The following is a 19,825-nucleotide window of genomic DNA, read 5'->3' as shown; positions in this document are numbered from 1 at the left end:
TAATAATCTCAATAAATCACTGTATGATCGAGAACTGTCAATTTTGAAATACGTTTGTGTCATGTCCTCGGTAGTATAATAGTCAGTATCCCCGCCTGTCACGCGGGAGACCTGGGTTCGATTCCCAGTCGGGGAGGACTTTTTTATTAATATTATTACATGGTAAATTAAACATCTATGCGTAAGTAGAAAAGTTATGTATATTATTGTCATTTTTAAATACTTATGAATATTGCATTTTAATTTGTATTGTATTATTTTATGGAATTATGTTGCACTGTATTGTAGTGTATTTTTTATGTATATTATTGTCATTTTTAAATACTTATTAATATTGCATTTTAATTTGTATTGTATTATTATATTAATAACATAATAAACAATGAATTTTACTGCAGAGTATGTGTAAACAAATTTTTGCATTCAACTCCTTTTCGATTTGTAACGGCGAATGCGTGTATAGAAGCGTAACTTCCACCGGCAGTCCCACTGGACTGCCACACCCGTTTTTATTTGTATTATTTTAAGTATTAAAATAAGTTTAATATTTAAATAAAAATAAAACTCTAAAATATATGTATTTTGTTGAATTCATAATAATAATAATAATAAGATGTACCTATAACTTCTTACGTGCTTACGAGCAGACACTCTTTTTTTGAAAACAATTAAATACATAACGAAACAGAAAGAATTTTAATAAAACAAATAATAAAAAATGAATAATGAACATAAATAATACAAAATAATCCAAAACTTAGTATAACTAAAAAATGTTCAGGTATGTAACAGATGTTCAAATTGCTTGCCATCTTGTGCAATACAACAAGCGATTCTATCTTCAAATGATTTACTTACATTATTTAACATAGCAGGAGTTATTGAAGCAAACGCGTTTGTAATTCTTAATTTCATGTCATCTCTAGTAGTAGGAGGTGTAGCATATACAATATTTTTAATATAACCCCAATTAAAAAATCCATCTTGGTTAGTCCTGGTGACCTAGGGGGCCAATTATATGAACCACTTCTACCTATCCATCTGTTTGTAAATTTTCTGTTAAGATAGTTCCTAACATTAAGAGCTCCGTCCAACTGGAGCCACATTTTTGTTCGTAGACTAAGTGGAAGGTTCTCAAGCAGTGTCAAAAAATCTTTTTTTAAAAAATTTAGGAAATTTGTCCCATTGAGATGTCCGTCAAAAAAATACGGGCCGATAACGTGCTCGCCCATAATACCCCCCAAACAATAATACTCCATCGGTGTTGGCGATCGACAGTACGAAATAAATGTTTATTTTCTGTGTCATAATAATGAAAATTATGTCTATTTACTAGACCATTATTATGAAAAGTCGATTCGTCTGTAAATAATACATTTCTAAAAAAATCAGGATCTTCTCCTACTTTATCTAAAGTCCATAAACAAAACTTTAAACGGTTACCATAATCTTATTCTGTCAAATGCTGGTGAAGTTGAATGTGATACGGATGAAAGTGGTTTGTCTTAAGTATTCTACATACACTAGTTTGACTAATTTCTAATTCACCCGAAATTTTTCTTTTACTATTATTTGGGTTTTCCGTAACAGAAAGCAAGACATTAGGTTAGTTAACGTTGTCACCAATAACTGGTTTATTTTTGTTTACCTTTTCGTATGCAACATTACCAGTAGCACGGAATCTATTAAGCAATCTCTCAACAACTTCCTTGTGTGGGTGTCTTCTATCAGGATACTTTTGAGCATAAACTTTAGAAGCTAAGAGACAATTTTCCAAACATTCTCCAATGCAAAGTACCATGTCAACTCTTTCATGAATATCGCAATTCTTCATTTTTAGGAACAATGAAAATTAAATATTACACACGAACGTTTATATTTTGACAATTACCAGACCGTAATGTCAGAAAATGACAGTGTCATACAATGTTTAAAATCAATATACCGATGAAGAGTTTAAATAATTAAAGTAAATTACGCAAAAACTCTGAGACTTAAGTATAGGACATCTTTATACCGTTCAAAAGAGGAAACTTGTTTTAGTATTACGTGTTTGGGACTTTTCATTTTGTATAATATAGGATTTTAGGTCAGTCTTGCAACATTGTGTACTTAGTTGCAACCTGTAAGACTAATGGACTCGCCCAAGTGGCAATGTACAAGGGAGTAAGGTTGTAGCGAGACGTTGTTATAATGGCGGAAATAACATAGCATTGTAAATTTGTATGGTTAAATAAAAAGTTGGAAATATCAGTTGGAATATTAATTTTTGGCAAAGAAAACCTACGTTAAGAAAAGTTAAAGTTCTTAGCATAATCATTGCGATTAATTAATATCCATGGTGTTCCATTTAAAATAAGCCTCATATTAGATATTGAATAATCCAAAATTGAAACGTTTGAAAGTTTTTAACACTCTGTAAATAAATGTTTAATAATTAATAATGGAATAAAATTACCCAACTATTTTGCTGTAAGAGAAAATTTGTTATAATTACTTAAATAAGTCGAGAATGAGTCTTCTTTAAAAAATTTTTTTGTTTATAATGTAGTAAGTTGTGGTTTATGTTGTATTATTTGTTTTATTAAAATTCTTTTTGATTCGTTGTGCATCAGCAAGTAAAAGTATAAAGTATACACACTTGTTTACAACTACATTGGTTTCATTTATAACAAATATGTCAAAATGATGGGTTTAAAAATCGAGAGTAACATCTATAAACATTTTGAAATCGAAAAGAAAATTTTAAATTACGCAAAATCTATCACTCCTAGTTATAGGACATCCATATATCATTCGAAAGTGGAAAATTTTTTTAATATAATAATTCATTAATATACAGGGTGTTCCATTTAAAATAAGCTTTATATTACACATTGAATAATCCAATAATGAGACTACAAATTTTGAACACCCTGTAAATAAATGTTTAATAATTAATCATGAAATACATTTAACCAATATCCAACTATTTAGAGGTATAACCAATTTTATTAGAATATCTTAAATAAGTTAGGAATGAGTCTTCGTTTAAAGCTTTACATTTTTAGAATATTCCACATAACTGAGAACACTCTGTACATAGGTATAGGGAAGTCTTATAAAACTATACCTAATTTTTTGCTGATAATTAGAAAATGTAATAAAATATAGGGTGTGCCATAAGAAAAAATATAACTTTGATACGCCGCACTTTATTGGGACATATTGGGTATATTTCAAAATAATTTTAAAATGTAGCCCTTATCAACCTTCAAACTACAAATTTAAAATTTTTTCAAAATCTTTTTCCGTTTCGCTGTAATCTTCCGTCCCGTTAGTGGTGACTCACCCTCTATATATATATATATATATATATATATATATATATATATATATATATATATATATATATATGTATATATATATATATATAAATACATTTATATATATATATATATATATATATATATATATATATATATATATAGATATATATGTATATATATATATATATAATATATATCTATATATAAATTTATCTACGACTTTTACGTCTTATTTCGATAAAATATTTATCGTCAAATAAAGTCGTTCCATAAACGCTTTTGAAAACTTTTGCCGATACCATTTAAATACTTCAAAAAGTGTCACACACATATACAAGACAATTACGAATAAATTTTGCAACCAGTTTGCTTCCTTTTTGAAATGAAATAATAAATACACGTTAGTTAAATTTGACAATTAAATGTAATATTGTAAATGAAAAGTGTCGATTTGCACGTTTATATAATTAATCATATACTAAGACCTGTATACATAAATATTATAATAAAAATTATATCCTACCTTTGTGTAGATTGAGCATTGTACACATATAAATACTCCATTTATATATAACGATAATTTCATTTACTTTAAAAATAATAACCGCAAGTAACTTTAAAATCTAATTCTTAAAATTTATTAAAAACTAAGTCTTTCATCAATATTTTGGTTAAAATTAGACCAGTCAAAAATAATTTGTTTAAAAAGATTGACTAATCGATGTAAAATAATTTTTATTCTTAACTATGAGAGAAAACAGTTGTGGGAAAATTCTACTTTAAATTCTACTTATATTTCTATGATCTGGTTTAACCGCAATCCGAATGTAAAATTTAATTAATCTGAATCTCAACCAAAAGTCAATGTTGCTCCACATTGTTTGTGAAAAAGTATTTACCAAGAGTTCCACCCAAAATGTAGTAGGAATAGTAGTCAAAGAAAATATTATAAACAGAACCCCAAGTGGCTTAAGAGAAGAAGAAACCATAAAAAACTTTATGGAGATTATTAAAAACATATAAGTTGATAAATCCAAAAAAAAAAAGAACATTTACAGGATAAATATCTCTTCGTCTTAGTTTGAGTTGACTGGTATCAACCGTTGGACTCTAATGTCCTCTTTTCGAGCGGGGATCTTTATGTTACTTAAATCTTGCATCACTCGCACTATGATCGTTTCTCTCACGCTTTCGTTAAATATGCACATTTTACAAACGGTAAATCATTTACACTGTAGTCCTACTTCTGACTTTGGAGTGTCTTTATCGTTATGCTTAAGCGTGTGTATTGTTTAGTATAGACTAGTTAATAGATATCGTATACTTGTTAGTCGTCTGCAGACCTGTGTGAATTTCTCTCATCCCGCGAGTTCTTACATATTGCTTGTAGATTCAAAGAAAATTCTGGTAAGTATAAGTTCTTTGATATATAGGATGTTTTATTAATGTTTTAATATAATTTTAGATAGTATACAATGAGTAGAGGACGAATGCTTGTAGACTTAGAGCAAATTCGGTATAAAGGTATTTAAAGAGAAGGGCTAACATACCGTGGACACGTCAAGAACAGAGTCAAAATCAACAAATGATGGAAGATAACGGACGACTACACATCGAAGATGACGCAAAATGAAAATACTTGGAAAACTTAGTGGAGATTCAATATTACAGAAGCAATGATAGAGAAATTCGTGTAATACACAAATATCTATATAGCCAAAATACGAGACAATTATACCAAAGAAAGAGATTGCTAAGACACTGCGAGTACAGAGATATATGCTTTTATTAGCATATTATACGTGGCTGGAGTACAGAAGGCTTAATATGTAAATACTAAGGAATTTTAGAAGAATTCGATATTTGCACCTACTTGCTTTATACGAGCGATGTCACAAAAACTCTTTCATTTTTTAGGAAGGCCCTAAGATTTGTTAGTGTCAATGATAGAAACGAAAGAAATGGGAACAATAATTTGGCTGCTATTAGAGAAATATAATATTTCGTTTCAGATGTCAAGAAAATTACCAAGTTGGTGAGTATGGTACGGTAGATGAAATGTTAAATAGTTTCATCGGACGTTGCAAATTTTGGAAATATATTACTAACAAACCAAAGCCTCAAAAAAATGTACTGATGTTGCCTACATTTCTGTTTGGTGACTACATCGATTTGGAGTCTGGTGAATAGGTAAAACCTTAGATTATTACGTTCTACAACCTAACAAAAGGAGGAGTCGATGTGGTTGGCGAATTAAAATCAACGTATTCTATTTCCAGGGCCACTTCTCTTACGGTTTTGGACATTGCTGTTATTAATTTAAGTATCGTATATAAAACTAACACTGAAATTATTAAAGAACGTAAAATTTATTTGAATGATCTGGCCAAAGCTTTGATTAAACCATAAATATAAAGTATGTAAAGGTGGCTGAATTGTGAAGAGTAATTTGGAGTGACAAACGATGTTCCTACACCGTTTGCAGATTTACAGGCATCTGTATAAATGCAAAAGTTTTACCCGCAAGTCTTGAGTTCCTTTAAAAATGACCATAATATGTAATTATTTATTTTAATATTAGGTTTAGTTTTGCCATACATACAAAGGTTGTAATTTTACTTTTAATTAGTTTGTAACTATAATTTTAAAACTATATTATATGCAGAAATCCTTTTTTGTCAAAATTATTTTAAGTGAATTTTTGTATCAAAATAAATACTTTTATACATAAACCTTTTTGAACTCCACTTTATATTAAATATAGTTTTCTGAGAAATGAATCTGCCTACTGGGCTAAAACGTAAAATGACCTTGTGATCTTTGATAACAATATTATGCATACACTATTTACTAAAATAAATTACAAATGTGTATTGATCATTATTAGAATATTTTGCTAATTGTTGATCACTTTGACCATTTCATATTTAATGGGAAAATGCAGAAATATCTTTGCATTTGTATTTTAAAAATAAAAGCTAGTAGTTGTTAGCTCGAGACATTTTGTTTATTGTTTATACAGTATAGGTAAAAGTTTATGGTCGGTATGGACCTTACGTGAGATGGAGTGAGAAACACCTGTTTAAAAAGCGAGAGGTATATCAGAAGAGAGAAATCGTTTTATATAAATAACATTTATTAATGTTTCGTATTTTAAGTACGATTTCCAAATTAAAAATCTAAATATCAAAATAAGCTTATTTTAAAGTCATCTTATTCCCAACAAAAATAATAAACTGCATTATGACGCCACAGAAAAGAAGATGCGCCCCAGAAGACGCCACAGAAGAGATTCCCACAGGCAAAAGACCACTCGGACGTCTCAGAATGCGATGGAGAGATAACATCCAAGCAGATTTCTGGAAAATGAACATTACATTTGACCCTAGGTTGATGGAAGACCAAACAAATTGGAAAAAAATTGTACATTCAGTCAAGACCCACCCAGGGTTGTAGCGCTATGTGATGATGATGATAATTATGACGCCACAATAAAAAACCTTCATTCAAAATTATTTGGCAACGTCTCGTCTCGCATCGTCAAAGCACCGAATCAAACGAGTAAGAGGTGGGTCGTTGACGTTTTTATCGTTAACGCAACTAAACCGATTTTCGGAAACAAGTAAACTATGATTGTTTAACAGTAGTTTCAAGTAAGAGAGTACCTACATAAACAAACATAATGGCTATTATCGTTTATGTGTATATTTATTGAAGTGAAAGAAACTAATGAAGGATGTATTTATTATAACTTAAAAAATAAACTAAACAATACAAATAGTAAATCGTACTTACATTTACATTACACGTTATTATTAAATCGAAAATCGTCTAAATTCATATTTAAACACATAAGTTTTTCTACTTGACTTCTTGTTAACCATGTTCTTCTTTTATTTAAAATTAAACCAGATTTTGAATATGTTTTCACATTTACAATATTTTATGAATATAGTGGTTAAGTTAGGATATACATGGCGATGGTTTTTCCACTATTGTAATGGACTCTCGATACAGGTGTACGTTTAGATGAGTCATATCCAATTAATTGATCAAAAATACACCATGGACTTAAGTCATCTTTATCAGTTTCTTTTTCTTGTACTGGTTGATTTTCAAAAGTACAATCTTCTTGTTCATTAATTATAGAAGTAACCAGCTTCTTAACTATTTCTTTTGTTTTTTTAGCTTCATTTTTATCAGAAAATCACTGCACTTTAAATCGCGAACCCATAAATGTACATAATGACAATGTGCTACTCTGTTCTATCCCTCTAAATCTTTTTGCTAAACCCGATATTATAAATTGTACTACATCGGATACTATGGATGTAAGGTTACCGTTTTCTAAAATTTTATTGCAAGATTCTTGCAGGCAGCGTACCATAACAATCCCTGAACTACCCTTAAAGTATTTTTGGCTACTCATTGTACTTGTTATTTGTTTAAAACGCCGTAAAATTTGGGAAAGTTGAGAACAAATAATCCAGTCTTCATTATTTAGTTTCGTCTAAGTCTAACTCTGTATTAACTAATAGCAATGTGAAACGGATTGCCTCTTCTAACTCGGTCATTCTTTTTAACATGTAATAGGTGAAGTTCTACCTAGTTTCCACGTCTTGGATTGGCCGTTTGGAAACTTTGTTATGTTGTAATTGATATTTAAAAGCATTTCTGAAGATAAGGTACTTTTTTTGAAATGTGTTTTTTGGCGAATTGTCGAAAAGAAACTTTTTATTTTATCTATTTGTACACGACAGCATTTAAGTGCGTCCTCCACCAATAAATTTTACGGATGAGCAAAACAATTTAAATGTTTTCATTCCAAAACATAACACAGCTTTGACCATTTTTAAGGCATTATCAGTTACTGCAAAATGTACTTTTGGTTTTAGACCCCACATTAATAATTTCACTAATTTCAAATGCGATGTTTTCTGAATTCTGAATAATGGCAGCAGCCTAATAAAACCGTTTTAAATTCTAAATTTTCGATTAAATAATGTTCTGTTAATGTGACGTAACTCTCAGTTACTCCAGATGTCCAGAGGTCAGTAGTAATACAGATATTTTCTACTTCTTTAACAATTTTTGATCTAATAATTTGCTCAGTTTTGATATAACATTCCTGAAGTAATGAACCTGACAAAGTTTTTCTTGTTGGCGGTTTATATTCAGGAATCCACGTTGCAAACTTTTTAAAAGCTCGTTCTTCAACTATGGAAAACGGATGAAACGAGTCTTTGCATAGGTTTAGTAAATCCATATCTATTTGTTTCTTTTGTTCTAAACTAATATTTTTATTAATGGAAGTATCCATCACCTGTTGACGCTTAAGTGGCGGTGGCAGTATGTCAGTACTTGTAGTAGAAGTAGTCGAAACGGACAGAAATGCGTCAGGAGAAGTTTCAATTACTGCAATATTCAGAAATTGGACCATAAAAGCTGCATCTTCTACAAATGTGCATTTTTGGAAGATAAAATTATTATTCTTATACTAGGTCAATAATTTTGACTAAGAAAAAGAATTCTTACTTGAATATTTATAATAAGTAAATCCTTTGATGAACTATCAATAAAGATTTGAAATCGAAAATGCAGATCAATCGAAAATCGAAACTCATTCATTAATCAGAATACCTAGCTATTTTATTTTCAACGTCAATCGATAGCCCGACTGTCCACTGTCCCGAAAGAGTCGCATGTTATTTTTAGTTTTATAGTAGTCTCTTAGATCAACTAATCGTCCTCGTCGACGTTAAGTGTTCGTTTCTTCTCTGTTTATGTCTACACAAAACGTAGTTTGAATCAACCATCAACTAGTTGGCTTACAAGTGAGAAACCGTAGATTCGTAAATGACAAATAATGATTTAAAATGCAGGGATTTTCTGATAAAAATGAAGGTAAAAGACAAAAGAAAGAGTTAAGAAGCTGGTTACTTCTATAAAAAAAGAAAAAGAAGATTGTACTATTGAAAATCAACCAGTACAAGAAAAAGAAACTGATAAAGATGACTTAAGTCCATGGTGTATTTTTGATGAATTAATTGGACATGACTCATCTAAACATACACCTGTATCGGAAGATATAAAAGAAATCGACATGTATTTGTCTGATGATATATTACCCACAAAAAATTTAGAACGGAGATTGGAACTGTCCATTACAGTCGTGGAAAAACCATCGCCATGTATATTCTATCTTAACCACTATATTCTTAAAATATTGTAGTATTGTAACATAATCTGTTCCTTGTGAACACATATTCAAAATCTGGTTTAATTTTAAATAAAAGAAGAACACGGTTAACAAGAAATTGACAGATTCGAACGTAGTTATGAGGTCTGAATCGTTTTATAATGCCCTTTTGTCCATTTCTTGTCCATCGACGATGACAAATGTAATAAAAAGTTGAAGTTGTGGAGAAAAAATGTTGATTTTATTGACAGCTACTACAAATTACACTCTATGATGATGTTAAGGTAACTCTCTATAATAGACTGTGCTCACATAAGCTCAAATCCCCAATTTATAATTTCACAAATAATTCATACCTTAGCACAGAGGTTATTGCTTCTATCATACTAACCGACTTTAAACTATTAGCTTACATTACAATTTAAACTAGGCGATCATTGCAACACTTAGGAAGTTCAATTAGAAAAAATATATTATTCGACAATTCAGTAACAGGTTAATGGACTTTAATTATTAAAATATTACTCGATATCATTTTCACAATGTTTTAATTATACACGGTGAAACTATAAAATGTTAAAAAGTTAAGAATAATGTGAGATTACAAATTAAGAGATTAATTTGTGATTGAACAAGAAAAGTGAAAAAACTTCTGTGTTAACACTATCGTTTTAAGTTATTCTGATAATCCTTTTATGTATGGTATTGTTATTTTCCTCGTATTATTCCTTGTGTATGCTTTAGGATCTCGTTGTAGGATCTTTTTGTTCAGTTCCATTCGGTCGATTGTTGAAAATTACTTATTTATAAAAGATAAAGGATAATCATTTAAGGACGAATTTTCGTTAGAAAAAGTAATTTTAGCTCTATCGTATAAATATTTTTTTAATGATTAGTCTTTCATATTAATGTTGTGATTTGATTTATAATTTAGATATCTGTTGGTGTGTATTGGTTTTTTATTTATCTGAGTCTCTTCTTTATCGTTTATATCATTTATGAATGTGAACAACCACTCTGATCCATGAGGCCATATTGAGAATACGTCATCTACATATCTCCACCATACTGTGGGTTTTATATTTAGTTTAGAAATAATGTTTGTATCGAAATCTTCCATAAATATATCGGCTGAAAATAGAGATAATCTAGAGCCGATTTCTAGACCAAATTTTTGTTTGTAAAATTCATTATTTATTTAAAAATAGGTATTATCGGTACATAATGTCAATAACTCCATAATGTCAATAAATAATGTCTAGTAATAGGCAACAGTAAAGAAAAGAATAGAATCAACGATAACAAATTACAAAGCAGTTTCGTCTAGAATAATTACAGGCCAAATAGAATTAAAAGACATGATAGGAATAATACAACTCATAGACAAACATAAGGTAATGAAGAAAAGACAATGATAGAATTCTACAACGAACTCCAAAATACATTAAACAAATTAAGAAACACAAGAGAACAAACAATAATCTTAGAAGATTGGATTTCAAGAGTAGGTAAGGACGTTAATAGGGGATTATAAGGAACAATTTGAATTTAATCAACCCAACATTACTCTCAGAATTTTCAACTCAATATATGACTAATTGCCTACAAAATCGAGACCAAGTAAGTCACTTGTCCAATTAGTAAAATAAAGCGCCAATTAACCATCCGTTAGTGACGTGGATGACATACGTCACCCACTCCATTGTTTCTACTTACAGATTTAAATCGGTTGGCTTGTGCGCTACCTAGACTTCAGTTCCTTTCCAAGCAGTGTGGTTAAATCGGTTGGCTTGTGCGCAACCTAGACTTCAGTTTCTTTCCAAGCAGTGTGTACGTGAATGTATAACGCAGTTGTGCATAGTAACACACGCTTAGTTGCCAAGCATTTCTATAAGTCTTTTAGTGATTGTCGACTGTTAGCCACGCCACTAACCGTGTTTTTAAGTTTGTCAAAGTAAGTTTTTAATTTTTGTCTACTAACTATATTGATTTTATAGCAGATATCGATAGTAATTATAAATCTTAAGTTTATTTTTACCACATCTTACTTTTTTATAACAAAATGGAGAATTCGAAGAAGCGTTAATTTGAAAGAAGTAACGATCCTGACGTTTGGTTGAAATGGTTCGAGAAGTTGAGTGACAACAAGGATAGACCTAATACTAACGATGAAAGTTATTTTGAAAAAGAATACCACGTGACTGAAAGTTAACATAATATGTTTTCCAAACAAGAAGCCGATGAAACTGACAGAAGTGATCTAGTGGACGTAAAAGTAAAGAAATTGACAATCGAGAAAAAGAGTATTACACGGGAAGAGATGAAAAAAATAGAGGAAAAAAAGCCCTGTAAAAACATACGAACTCGTGCAATGAACATAATAAAATGCCAATAAATAGTTCATTGTGACTATAACTTACATTAGATAGAATCCATCACAATTTTCAACGAGATCAAAAGGCACAACAGACAGATTCAAAGGATATTCGAGCATTTACTGGTTTATTGTTCCTCATAGGTTCTTTGCGATCATTCAGAAAACACTTACATAGTTTCTGGGATAATTCAAAAGGAAATAGTCTGGAATTTTGCTACTTATCTTTGAGTGAATCCAAATTTCGCTTCTTAATACGATTCTTACAGTTTGATAGTGTTATTGATAAAGATAAGCGGTAAGCCATTGGCAAATTGGCATCAATTAGAAATGTCTGGAATTACTTTTAAACAATTTTCAAGCTTACTTTTCATCAAGTCAATGAACAACTTCTAGCATTTAGAGGTAGATGCAGCTTTAAGCAGTACATACCGAGTAAGCCGACTAAATACGGCCTAAAAGTATTTGCTTTAACTGACACTAATCTTATTCAATCAACGCACTAAGGCAGCTTATACGTTTAGTTTATGTAGGCAGGTACTCTCCTCTCGAGTTCCTCACCAAGTAAGTAACTCGGGAGGTGAAGTTGTGTTGCATTTAGTTGAACCAGTATCTGGATCATATCACAGTCGATAACTGGTTCAGCAGTATTCCTTTGGGAAAAGGCTTTTTACAAAAAAAAACACTAACTTACGTAGGAACGACCAGAAAAAATAAACATGAAATGCCAAAGGAATTACTTCCAATACGATTTCACGAATGCTGCGCTTTGGAGTCCTATTGATCGAAAAAACAAGGCTGTAATATTTTGCATTCCAAATTCCATTCCACCGTTGATATAGATGAGTCTACCGAAGATAAAAAAAAACCTGAGGTCGTAACTTTTTATATTATGACCAAAGTTGGCATCGACCTGGTTAATCAGCTTTGTCAACACAATAATGTTGCGCGCAATACTAGACGTTGGCCGATGGTACTGTTCTACAATATGTTAAACATGTCTGTAATAAACGCTCTTTACATTTACAAATATCACCATCATATGAACGAGAAGATATTACGTGTTCGGTTTTTGCAAAACCTGAGTTGGAAGTTGATCAAACCTCAAATAGAACGAAGGTCTCAAAATCCAAACATTTCAAGGCCGCTACGTCAACGTGAAAAACTGCTACTTGGTATTGTGGAAAATAAACAGTCAGAAAGATGTTATGTTTCTGGAAGGGATTGGGATAAAACCACCAGAAAATTATGTTCCAAATGTGGAAAATGTATTTGTGGCGACCATTACAGGAAATCTGGATAAACTGCTATCAAAATTAGGTTATGTGAATGTATTATCGTTAACTGAAATATAAAGTATTGTTGTAATAATTTTTTGGTTTTATCCTGATAAATACACTGTAGTGATCATATTTCCAAAGAAAATAAACTAAAAGTCCAAAAAAATGGCAAATAAAAAATGGGTGACATTAGACGCCCACACCACTAAATATGTCATTCTTAGTCACGCCACTAACGGAGGGTTAAGAAACATCTACAGGTTAACAAAATAACTCCTTATAAAAAATTCTTTTTAAAAAACGATTTGAGTGTAAATCGAAATGTTAAAAACAAACGTGAAATGTATTTTTTATTGCAATCAGTTGGGGTTTAATTTCACATAAATACAATAAACTCAAACATGCCACAAGAAAACAGTTTCAGAACCTCTTTACTTATGGTATGATAATAATTTTCAGATTATACCTTTTCGATCACCCCAATATCGATATTTCCTTCAAGAGCGATCACGCTCACACCTAATAACTAATATTTATCTGAACTCTAGCAAGTTTAACATGTGTATTATGATGACGATAAAGCACTATCAATCATCGAGACCATATGCTCTCAATTACAGATAACAAACACCTAAATTTCGTGTTATACCTTTATAAATGGAATTTTATGAGGTAATGGATGATTTAAACGTAGTTTTTCGTAATAATTATATAAAATGCGTAAATTTGTGTATTGTTTAAAATTCAATGTATTATTCTGATTTAAAAAGACGAAAAAATATTTTCATGATACACTAAATTAGGAGAAAGCAGTAGAAAAGGAAGTTATATCTGCTATTTGAAGAGCTAAAAGAAAAATAAAATTATAAATTCGAACACTTTCTTAACAGTTTAAATAATAAAAAATAAAAAACCAATACAATGGACAAATATATATGTGGTTTAATATTATCTCCCAAATGGTAAAAATAAAATCCCCTAAAATTGGAAACGGTCCTCATATAACCATTCATAAAGATAACTATCATCATCCAGACTTCTGTGTCCAAAGTTGGACATAGGCCTCCCCTAATTTTTTCCAGTTCTGTCGATCTTGAGCTTCTTGCAGCCAATACCCGGCGATTCTTTTGACGTCGTCTGTCCATCTTGTAGGTGGTCTACCTCTGCTTCATATATCAGCTCTTGGTCTCCACACTGTAATTTTTTGGGTCCACTGCCCGTCATTCATTTTGGCTACATGGCCCGCCCAGTTCCACTTTAGGCAAGCTATACGCTCTATGAGATCTCTGACGCCTGTCCTTCTTATTTCTTCGTTTCTTACTCTGTCTCTGAGAATAGTGTAAGTAGCAAGCGTTCCATTCGTTTTTAGGCCACTCTGAGTTTGGTTGCTGTAGCCTATGTTGAAGAAAGTGTTTCGAAGTGTTTTCGAAGTCATGACTGGAAGCACACATTGGTCGAACGTCTTCTTTTTCAAATAATTTGACATGTTGCTCTTGATAGATAGAAATAACTATAGGGGAACCCTATTATTATATCTATTATACAAATCGCACTGGATAATTCGAGTGTAATTATAATTTCGAATTATATGTAATGCCCTATGTCCGATTCTTCTCGATCGACGATGATGAAATAAAATGTTGAAGTTGTGGAGTAAAATATAGTTTTATTGATAGTTAAGGTAAAAAATTATAATAGACAGCCTCCTAAACTAGTCCTGAAACTATATTATTTATAATCTCACTAAAATGCTACGATTGATCATAAAATTGTATTGCCCTCTGTATAGAATAAAAACCTTTGACTTTTGAAAGCTGGCAAATATAACTTGAACCGAGGAAATAATTGCAAGCATTTCCTCAATACCTATTAGGCAATCTATAGTTTGCAGGAAATTAAACAAACTGAAATAAAGCAAAGGTGGATGACTGATAAGATCCTTCTTCTCATGGACAATCGGAGAATAATGAAAGGAAAAAACGAACAAAGGTATAAACAAATACAGAAAGAAATCAAAATAGAAATCAGAATAGCAAAAGAAGATTTTTATAAAAGAAAATGTGAAGAAATAGAGCAATTGCAGGCAAAACATGATATTTTTAATGTATATAAAAAAGTGAAAGAACTTGCAGGTACACAAAAATGTAAGCAGCCAAATACCCTGTATAATGTCAACGGAAACATAATAACAGAACTAGAAGAACAGTTGAAGACATGGAAAAACTATATTGAAGAACTCTTTGCAGATGATAGACAACAATCTGAGCTAAGTAACATACAAGGAGACGAAGGTCCAGAAATAACGGAAGAAGAAGTAATGTACGCACTAAAAAGAATGAAAAATGGTAAAGCCCCAGATCCAGATGAAATACCAACGGAAATCCTTAAACTAATAGAAAAAGACTCGATTCACATTTTAGTTAAACTTTTCAATAGCATTTATACATCAGGAAAAATACCACAAGAATGGCTTTTATCCACCTTTGTTACTATACCAAAAAAGATAAATGCCAAACAATGCAGTGATTACCGTACAATCAGTCTGATGAGCCATGTACTGAAAATATTTCTGAAAATTATACACTCTAGAGTACACAGAAAACTGGAAATGGACATCAATAATACCCAGTTTGGATTCCGAAATGGACTTGGAACAAGAGAGGCGTTGTTTGCACTGAACGTTATGTCTCAAAGATGTCTTGACATAATTCAAGATGTATTCATGTGTTTCATAGATTACAACAAGGCCTTTGATAAAGTGCGGCATGATCACCTAATCAGACTCCTGACAGAAAAGAATTTAGATAAACGAGACATCCGACTAATAGCAAATATGTACTACAATCAGAAAGCAGTAGTGAGAGTAGATAATAATACCACTGAAGAAATTGAAATAAAGCGAGGTGTGAAACAAGGGTGTATACTGTCACCAACCCTGTTTAATCTCTATTCCGAAGACGTAATGAATAGAACACTCTCTGAGCAATCCGTAGGTATTAAAATAAATGGTGTTAGATAAAACAATCTGAGATTTGCCGACGACACCGTTCTGATCGCAGAAACACTTGAAGAGCTACAGACATTGGTGAATAAGATAGCAGACTGCAGCGAAGAATATGGACTATCTTTGAACATAAAGAAAACTAAATTTATGGTAATATCGAAATCAACACAAAATGTTCAAAATTTATATTTAAACAATGAAATTATCGATCGAGTTAGCAAATACAAATATTTAGGCACTTTTATAAATGAAGACAACGATAGCTCAGCAGAAATCAAAATAAGAATAGAAAAAGCCAGATCCATATTCACTAAAATGAAGAGAGTGTTCTGCGGAAGAGATTTGAGCCTTGAAATGAAACTTCGCCTGATGAGATGTTACGTACTTTCTGTGCTGTTCTACGGAATGGAGTCATGGACGTTGAAAAAGATTGATACCAAAAAATTAGAGGCATTTGAACTGTGGATGTATCGCAGAATTCTGAGAATATCATGGACCGAGAGAGTCACAAATGTCGAGGTCTTGAGAAGAATGAATAAAGAAAAGGAAGTCATATTTACGATCAAAAAACGAAAACTGCAATACTTGGGACACATTACAAGAGGCGAAAGATATGAACTGCTTCGAATAATTATGCAAGGGAAAATAGCAGGAAAAAGGTCCATAGGAAGAAGACGAAACTCCTGGCTAAAGAATCTACGGGAATGGTATAGCTGTAGCAGCAACGAATTGTTTCGGTCAGCAGTTTCGAAAATACGTATAGCCCTGATGATCGCCAACCTTTGGAACGAAGATGGCACTTGAAGAAGAAGAAACAAACTGTAATTGATCTACTTATCGATATATTTTACAGTTATTCACGGTGAAACTAGAAAAATTCAGGAAATTAAAATTATTGTGAGATTACAAATGAATGGACTAATTTGTGATTGAACACAACCGCAAACGATTTTTGGCGACTACCAGTGCAGATTTCTCCAGATACTAGGTCATATACAGATGCTTAAGTAAAAAAATTTTGGTGACTACTACTGCAGATTTCTCGCACCAGATCTACAATAGGTATATACAGCTGCTTAAGATAACATCGTATAAATATAAATAACCTATTTATCGATTTCAAATAAACCTGTAAAACAGTAAACATAAGATATTGAGAATAGGATAGGCTCTTGGATGAAACATATAAAGTGTCAAAAAATGATCACAAGGCTTGAGATATGTCCAATTCACGAAAAACTGCTCAAAAATCACACGTCAAAAAAGCATGTTTTTAATTCGCTTTTCCGCAAATAACTCGAAAAATTTTGATTATTTTGGACAACCTGTTTGGATATTAAATTATGCTCATAAAATTATGGGATTCGTTTTTGAAGTTATACTTCTATACGCGCGCTCCACGTTGGAAATTTGTATGGGAGTGAATCTGTGAAATCATTACATATGTAAGATAATGAGTAAGAGGGAGACAGAAGATATATTTTCTTTCTCTTCCTCTCTCGAATATAAAAATGTTCATTTTGTATATATATTTAATATTATATATATTATATATATATTATATATATTATATATATACATATAATATTACATATGTATATAATAAAATATTTATTAATATTATTATTTATGTGATATGTTTTATATTATTTATTAAATGTTCATAATTATATTAGTCTTTTGTATTTCAAAATAATAATCTCAATAAATCACTGTATGACCCAGAACTGATGTCATGTCCTCGGTAGTATAGTAGTCAGTATTCCCGCCTGTCACGCGGGAGACCGGGGTTCGATTCCCAGTCGGGCAGGACTTTTTTATTAATATTATTACATGGTAAATTAAACATATGCGTAAGTAGAAAAGTTATGTATATTATTGTCAATTTTAAATACTTATGAATATCACATTTTAATTTTTATTGTATTATTATATTGAATTATGTTGCACTGTATTGTAGTGTATTTTTTTATGTATATTATTGTCATTTTTAAATACTTATGAATATTGCATTTAAATTTGTATTGTATTATTATATTGAATTATGTTGCAGTGTATTGTATTGTATTTTTATATTAATAACAAAATAAACAATGAATTTTTCTCAAAGAAATTGTGATTTGAGGTTCCATATCTTCAGTGGTTCTAGGAAGATATGAGATGGTAAAAGGCACAGTTAATGCAGCAAAAACCAGAAATTTAAAAAAATTGTCTTGTACCAGGTGCTCACGATCTCTACCAGGATTTTTATATTCCAGCAGGACGGTGCTGCATGCCATACAGCTAAAACTAAAAAAAAGTTTTGAGATAATAACAATAAAGTCCTTTCATAGCTTTCGAACAGTCCAAACCTTAATGTTATTGAGACATTCTCGCATAAGATGAAACAGAAATTGCATAATGATCACCATAGAACCGTCGCGGTGAATTATGGGATAGATTCGACCCTGATTTGTGTACATCCTTAGTTCGAAAAATTCCCGATAAGATTGTCGCAGCTGTAAAGGCGCATGATGATGTAACCTCACATTAAAATAGTAATTTCTTGAATTGTCCAAATGTCACAATGTTTTTATTTGTCCAAACATTTGAGTTATTGGCGAAAAACCGTTTACAAACATGCTTTTTTGACTTATAATTTGTGTAACTTTCAGTCGTGAATAACTCCAAAACAAAAAAAAACTCCAAGGAACATTTTTGTTCTAAAATTCACTATTCACGCGTGAAGCTCTTTTTTCACTTAATATACTGATACAAAGATGCCTGGACGTCAATCAAGATATATAGGTATGTTTTATTGACTATAATAAAGCATTCGATAAAGTACGACATAAACAATTAACGAATGTCCTGAAATCAAAGAAGATTGACTACAACGACCTCAGGATCATATCAAATTTATACTATAAACAACGAGCAACAGTAAGTGTTAACGAACAGCTGTTAGAGGAAATTGAAATAAGATATGGAGTAAGACAGGGATGCGTATTGTCCGTATGCGTAAAGGTAAATGATTTTGTTTTATGGAATGGAATCTTGGACCCTGAATGCGACATCAATGAAAAAACTGGAATCATTCTAGCTGTGGGTGTATAGAAGAATGAACATTCTGAGAAGGATGAATAAAGAAATAGAAATTTTAAATATAATTAAAACAAGAAAATTTAAATATCTCGAACATATTACACGTGGAGAGAAATACACCTTGCTCCAACTGATTATGCAGGGAAAGATCCAAGGAAAGAGAAGCATAGGGAGGCGTAGAATGTCATGGCTGCGCAACCTGAGAGAATGGTACGGATGTACATTAAATGACCTTTTCAGAGCAGCCGTCTCAAAAATCAGAATAGCTATGATGATTACCGACCTCCGCCGCGGAGATGGCACCTGAAGAAGATTCTAGCAAATACCATAGTTTTTGTAATAAAAGTTTTCCACCCCGGAATAATGGTTATACAGTTAATTTGGTTACATTTTGTTCCCAATATATACCTAGTTGATTTGTAAGTTAAATTGTTTTCATTGTTTTTCATGCAAGATATTTTATATAATTATATCGTTCCATCTTTTCTTTAGTTAATGTTTTATCTTCTGCAGTTATCCAAGGTGTTTCTGTGTTTTTGATGGTTTGAGAACAATATTCACCTAATGGTTTAAACG

The 19,825-nt window shown here is 31.2% G+C and overlaps 1 protein-coding gene across 2 annotated transcripts in view; it reads right to left on the bottom strand.

Annotated features, from left to right (window-relative positions):
* The window catches only part of Ac78C (adenylyl cyclase 78C), a 757,610-nt gene that overhangs the window by 351,272 nt on the left and 386,513 nt on the right, over positions 1-19,825 (bottom strand). The window contains exon 1 of one of the 2 annotated variants that reach the window (XM_072525848.1): positions 3,832-3,923. The exons of the other annotated variant lie outside the window; for it this stretch is intronic. Within the exon in view, the coding sequence (XP_072381949.1) occupies positions 3,832-3,872 (41 nt within the window). The 5' untranslated portion in view covers positions 3,873-3,923. Of the gene's footprint in view, positions 1-3,831; positions 3,924-19,825 lie in introns of those variants that run through there. 2 annotated transcript variants of the gene reach the window in all.

Source organism: Diabrotica undecimpunctata, chromosome 3 (genome assembly GCF_040954645.1).
Source record: "Diabrotica undecimpunctata isolate CICGRU chromosome 3, icDiaUnde3, whole genome shotgun sequence".
Lineage (NCBI taxonomy): Eukaryota > Metazoa > Arthropoda > Insecta > Coleoptera > Chrysomelidae > Diabrotica > Diabrotica undecimpunctata.
The sequence above is the reverse complement of the archived record's forward strand: the minus strand, read 5'-3'. Positions and strand labels throughout refer to the sequence as shown.